The following is a 6,126-nucleotide window of genomic DNA, read 5'->3' on the forward strand; positions in this document are numbered from 1 at the left end:
GTCCCTGTGAACATGCACCCAGGGCAGGCCACGTTCCCTGTCCGGGGGAGGACATGGTGGGTGGGGGAGTCTGTCCCGGCAGTGCAGCCCCCCCCCTCATGGCAGCCCGGTATCCACATAGGCGGTGACAGGGTGCGAGGACTGCCTGGCAGCGTTGCTGGACCATGACGCCTTTGTACTGTGCCGGGACTTCAAGGGGCGTACGCCCCTGCACTTGGCCTCGGCCTGCGGCCACCCCGATGTGCTGCGCACCCTGCTGCAGGCCGCGCTCTCTACTGACCCACTGGACTCTGTGGTGGACTACAGTGGCTACTCCCCCATGCACTGGGCTTCATACAGCGGTGAGGACCCCCTGTCCCTGCCATCTGCCTTGCCCCAAGCCTGGCAGCTTTGGCTGAGACCCCGGGTGCTGTGGAGTGCCCCCCCAGTTAGTCAGGATTGAGCGGGGCTGTGTCTGCCTGTGCCCTGCACACTGGGCCATAGCACGGCATCCCCTGCATGCGTGGCTCCCCTGGGGGTCATGGGGTTGCAGAGGGAATCCCACCAGGGCTGGTGTAGTCCCAGCCTGTGAGCCCTGACCTGCTTCTCCGGCGTCTCTACAGGGCACGAAGATTGTCTGGAACTGTTACTTGAACACAACCCGTTTGCGTACCTGGAAGGAAACCCCTTCACTCCATTGCACTGTGCAGTGTAAGTTGGCGCCACTGGGGCCAGCCGGGTGGGTTCAGGGTCTCCTGGCGCATGCCCTGCCCTCCAGTGCTCCCATTTCACTGCGGGCTGGTGGAGGGGGCCGCAGAGCCGCACAGCCTGTGCTGCATCCCCTGGCGGGAGCCATCTCCCGGGTACAGGGCTGCGATTGCCCTCACCAGGAGGCCAGGCCCAAGCCAGGCCTTGTGGAGCTGGGGGATGAAGTCACGGGGCTGGTCTCCGTCACTGCAGGCATCTCATCCTGCTGTGTTGCTTTGGGAGAGGGGTGGGGGCGACCGACATGGAGCGGGTGGGCTCCTTGCTGCTCCCCCAACACCTTCCCACAGGGCCCTGGCACCAAGCAGCCTCAGCCCCAATCAGCTCTGCCCCTCGGCCTTGTCCCCACTGCAGAATTAACAACCAGGATGGCACTGCTGAGATGCTGGTGGAAGCATTGGGTGCCAAGATTGTTAATAGCAGAGATGCCAAAGGAAGGTGAGTGCAGCCCCACTTCTCCCTGTGATGTGCCAGCTACCCAGGCCTGGCAGGGGACATGCCACCTGATGCCCGCCTGTCTCCCCACAGGACCCCCCTTCACGCTGCTGCCTTCGCAGACAACATCCACGGTTTACAGCTGCTGTTGCGCCACCAGGCTGAGGTGGACGCAGCTGACCAGCTGGGGAGGACGCCCCTCATGATGGCTGCTGAGAACGGGCACACTGCAGCTGTAGGTGTGTGAGGCCGCCTGCCCGCTCTGGGCACCATGCTGGTCGTGTGAGCTTCTGAGCATTTACTCTGCTGGGGCAGGGGAGGTCAGGCCTGGCAAGGGGCCGTGGCCCACCCATATGGCTGGAGCCCGTGCTGGGTCCCCAGCCTGTTCCCCCAGCCCCTGCTGCACATCGTCGGCTGTCCCAAGCCCGTCGGTGGTGGGTGTGGGGTCCTGATGGCACCTGTCTCTCGGTTGCAGAGTTCTTGCTGTACAGAGCGAAAGCAGATATCACCGTGCTGGACGTCAACAGGAACACGGCTCTTCACCTGGCCTGCAGTAAGGTACGGCATGTTTCTGGCCTTGGGCATGTGGCCCTGCCCCCATGGCTTCCCAGACGTACGGAGGACATGGACTGCCATCTCTGGCCCTGTGACTGCTTGATGGGATTGACCTGGCACAATGGGATGGTGGCTAGGGCCCCAGGGCAAGTGAGCTTGAACCCGGCAGAACGCAGCCTCGGCTGCTCCTCGGCCTGGGTGCTCAAGAAGAGAACAGCCCCAGGAACGTCGCTGCCCCCCTCCCCGCCCCCATTAACAAGCTGCTTCTGTTCCCAGGGTCATGAAAAGTGTGCCTTGTTGCTCCTGGGGGAAACCCAAGACCTTGGCCTTATCAATGCAACTAACAGTGCTCTGCAGATGTGAGTATCAGCGCAGCTAGCACCCAGGTGCAGGGGCCTGCCCGTGGGCCACACATGCAATGAGTTCTCATGGCTCTCAGCCTTCCCTGTTCCTCCTGCTGGAGAAGCCCTTTCTCTCCCAGCTGAGCTAAGTGCCCTGGTAGAAGCCACCTGCACCGAGGCCTCAACGTTTGGGGGCAGCTGGGGCTGGCTAAGCTGATTGGGGAGATGGGCGGGAGGCTGCAGAGTGGCTCATGGGCCAGGGGGGCTGACTTGCCCTGCCGCACACAGGCCTCTCCACATCGCAGCGCGGAATGGACTGGCCTCCGTCGTCCAGGCCCTGCTCAGCCGCGGTGCAACAGTGCTGGCGGTGGATGAAGAAGGTGTGTGGTCCTGGCTGGGGGGCAGGGGGGTCGGGGGGATCTACCAGAGCGTGACTGGTGCTCATGGACCTCCTGCAGCACTGGTGTCGCGTCCTCATGCTGCACCTGGGCCATGTCGTGCCCGGTGTGTGGGACGCTTGTCTTCCCTTGCTTGTGCATGGTGGGTCCTGGGGGGCCCTGCCCAGGGCTGGGAGCTGTGTGAGCACTGGGCACTCACTGCCTCTGGCCCAGCAGGAAAAGCAGTGACTTGGTGCAGTTTTTTGGGGTGGGGCAGAGGTTGTGAATACAGCTGTGTGCACGTCCTTGTGTGCATGTTTCATAGTTTCATACTTGGTAGGGTCAGAAGGGACTTGAGCAGATCATCAAGTCCGACCCCCTGCCACATGCGTGTGTATGAACATGCCTGTGTGTGTGTGCATATCTATGCGTGTCTATGTGTGCATGAATGTGTGTGTGTGTGTGTGTGTGCGTGTGTGTGTGTGCGCGCGCGCGCACACCTCCATGTATGCTCACGTGTGTGCGCGCCTGGGGGCCTGTGGGCAGGCACGTGCAAGCATGCGCAGTGGAGCTCCCCTCCACGGCCTGACAGGTGCCCGCTCCTCGCCCCCGCAGGTCACACCCCGGCGCTGGCCTGCGCCCCCAACAAGGACGTGGCGGATTGCCTGGCACTGATCCTCTCCACCATGAAGCCTTTCCCCCCGAAAGACGCCATCAGCCCCTTCAGCTTCAACCTCCTTAAGAACTGCAGCATCGCGGCCAAGACAGCGGCCTGCGGCGCCCTGCCCAACGGCGCCTCCTGCCCCTACGCCAAGGACCGGCATGGTGCCATCGGCCTGGACGGCTGCTACTCGGAGTAGCGCGCCCCACGGTGACCCCCTCTCTTCTCCTATTTATTTAGAGCCTCTCTGCGTCTAGGGCACTTTGAAGGAGAACAAGCCTGGGCCAGGCCCCACCCTGCAGCCACCCGGGGCTCCCTGCTTCCGCTGTGCACCCCCCTCGCCCATCGGCAGCCGCCTGGCTCTGTCCCCCGCCCTCGTGCCCCCGCCTGTTCTAACGGCTTCTCTTGGCAGGGTGGCACGAGCGCGGTCGGTGCCAGCCAGGCCCCCCCACCCACGTGCAGGGCCCTGCTTGCCCTCACGGGGAGCCATTCGCCTTAAACGTCACTTGATTTGTGGACCACAAAAAACTTCTCCTCCGCCCTGGGGCTGCTGTGCCAACCCCCACGGCTGCCCCACAGCGGAAGCTCGGACCCCCGAGGGGGGATTGGGAAGGGGAGTGGGGGGATTGCTGACAAACAAGGGACCGTGGCGGCAGGCACCAGTCAGTGCTGCTGCCCCCGCACGTGTTGCCATCATGCCCGTCCCCACCGCCCCCTGCTGACACTTGAATTGGAACTACTGTACCTGGGCTGCGCGCCTGCCCCCCCTGTGGCTGGCACCCCCTGCACGCCCGGATGCAACATGGGCGCCGTGGTCCATGCCCACATGTGCTGCTGGAGCTGCCTTCCTCGTGCAGGCACTTTAGGGTCCCCCTCGCCTCTTTCCCCCCCTTCCCACCTTCTAGGCCCCGGGACACAAGGCCCCAGCCCCCCCCCAATGCTGCGTGGCTGCCCCCCACTTTCCCCCGGCAGCATTGCTTTTCCTTTATCGAGAATTTGCCTGAACACAAGCAAAAAAAAAAAACCCCTCAAGGAGGTGAATTTTCTGGAAGTCGAGACCTAGTTGGGGTCCCTGCTGCAGCCCAGGGCATGTGGGGAGAGGGCCGTGGCATAGCTGACAGGACATGTGAGGGCTGCTGGGGGGTTTGTTTCCGAGTTACTGTAAAGGCATCGCGGGTAGAAACCGAGGCCGCCCCCTGCCTCCACCAGCCTGCTCCAAGCCAAAGACCTGGACGTAGCGATCAGAGCAGGCTGCTGGGGGGGCATCCGATGCCCCCATCCTCCCCCTCCACCCTCCTTGCTTTGGCAGCTGTTGGGGAGCGCGGGGAAGGGGCTGGGGAGCTTGAGCAAAGCAAAGGGCTGGGTGTGGAGGGAGGGGGCATCTCTTTTGCCAAATGACCGCGGCCCCGTGTGCAGCTGGTGCCCCTCTGTGTGCGGCCAGTGACGCCCCCGCCCTGTCCTGGGGTCACCCCGCCAGTCAGACTAGGGCCGTCCCATGTCTTGTCCTCTGAGGCTGAGGCTCATGTGGTCTGGGGGCCAGGGCATTGTCCCTTCCCCTCTCCCCCCTGCTGCCCGGGGGGCTGGGGCTCCTATTGCACTGTTTCTTTCTGTTAACCAAAGCCAAACTCTTCAAACCAAATACGACGTTCCCATCTTGGCCTCATCCTTCCATCCCACTGCGGTCGGACCCCAGGGGTGGGAGACATGGGCGTTGGGGGGCACGACCTGCTTGTCTCTCTTTCTTCTTCTTTCTACCCCCCCCCCCCCAGAGTACTTTGGGGCTCCGGCTCCCAGCAAAGCACTTCAGGAACTGACCCGTGGCGCTTAGGAGCAGGCAAGAGGCCCCATGGCCCAGCTGGCCTGTATCCCTCGAGGCACTTCCACAAAACCCCCGTGTGGGTGGCGGGTGCCCTGGGGAGAGGTCTCCTCTCCAGCTGCGGATGTCAGTCTCCCCACACCAGGCATCTAAGACCCAGCCTTGGCCTCCCCCGTCCCCGTGACAGGGCTCCGGGGAACCGCTTGCCCAGTTCCCAGCCAGTGTTACCTCCCTGCAGCGAATACCTCACCATGGCCCTGTGCCAGACTTGAAGCCCCCCTTTCCCTCCCGTCTCCAGCCCCGGCCGTTCAGTATTGCCCCGAGGGAGATGGCGAACCTGGACCCGCTTGTTTACATGGCTGCCATGTGTGGCCGCGCTGCACTTGGGGCACCGCCTGCCCCTTCCCCACTGCCTGGGGCATGGAGAGGGGATGGGAGCTGTCTCGCATCTCCCCAGGGACCCCACGGCCCCCAGGGTGCTGCCTGGCTCGGGGAAGCTGGTCTCCCTTGGGCTCCACCTCTTCCCAGTGGCACCAGGGCGCAGGGACTAGCAGGGCAAGCGCCTAGCGCTGTCAGCACTGACCCAGCGCCTGCAAGGGGAGGGGTCCCCGTGGGCACGCACGTGGCAGGAGCAGGCATGCACACGCGTGCACATCAATTTATCCTGCGACTTAGGATGTTAATTACACCCCCCCATTGCTACCACAGTTGGGGGGGCAGTCCTAGAACCATTTCAACGATGAGCAGGTGCCCCCACTGTGTCCTCACATCCCCTGTCCTTCCCTGCGCTGCCCCCCAACCCCGCTCCCGCCTGACGCCGAGACAATCAGCGCGATCTCTCTAAGGGCTTCAGCATTTCCCCCTCTGCGGCGTCGCTTCTTCCTGCTCACGGCCAGTTCCCCCCCCACCCGTGCCTCTTTCTTTTCATTTTAAATAATAATGGTGATGATGATAATAATAGGGGAGCGGCACCACACTTCAGCAGCACATTCGTGGCCCTGGGGGGTGGGGAAAGGGGCCCAGTCTTGTTCTCCTGTAGCGCTGTAGCATTCCCCCTCCACTTTGTTGGCACCACTTGGCCATTTCGGTAACGACCCGCGTGTTCGGTAACGACGCGTTCTTTCGCGACACGAGACTTGCGCTGGTTTCCCGGGCGTGTCGCGATGAGGGCTGAAGGGAAACCCCTGCCCCCCCCCG

General features: G+C 63.3%; 1 protein-coding gene across 2 annotated transcripts in view; it reads left to right on the forward strand.

Annotated features, from left to right (window-relative positions):
- The window catches only part of ANKRD52 (ankyrin repeat domain 52), a 16,265-nt gene extending 12,128 nt beyond the window's left edge, over window positions 1-4,137 (forward strand). For both annotated transcript variants that reach the window (XM_019514387.1, XM_019514396.1), the window contains exons 20-27: window positions 122-341; window positions 603-690; window positions 1,099-1,182; window positions 1,273-1,418; window positions 1,655-1,737; window positions 2,011-2,093; window positions 2,364-2,455; window positions 3,068-4,137. In XM_019514387.1, coding sequence (XP_019369932.1) covers window positions 122-341; window positions 603-690; window positions 1,099-1,182; window positions 1,273-1,418; window positions 1,655-1,737; window positions 2,011-2,093; window positions 2,364-2,455; window positions 3,068-3,312 — 1,041 coding nt within the window. In that variant the 3' untranslated portion in view covers window positions 3,313-4,137. The remainder of the gene's footprint in view (window positions 1-121; window positions 342-602; window positions 691-1,098; window positions 1,183-1,272; window positions 1,419-1,654; window positions 1,738-2,010; window positions 2,094-2,363; window positions 2,456-3,067) is intronic.
- The last annotated feature ends 1,989 nt before the right edge of the window (window positions 4,138-6,126 follow it).

This window comes from Gavialis gangeticus, unplaced genomic scaffold (assembly GCF_001723915.1).
Source record: "Gavialis gangeticus isolate Ggan-Ray unplaced genomic scaffold, GavGan_comp1, whole genome shotgun sequence".
Taxonomy (NCBI): domain Eukaryota; kingdom Metazoa; phylum Chordata; order Crocodylia; family Gavialidae; genus Gavialis; species Gavialis gangeticus.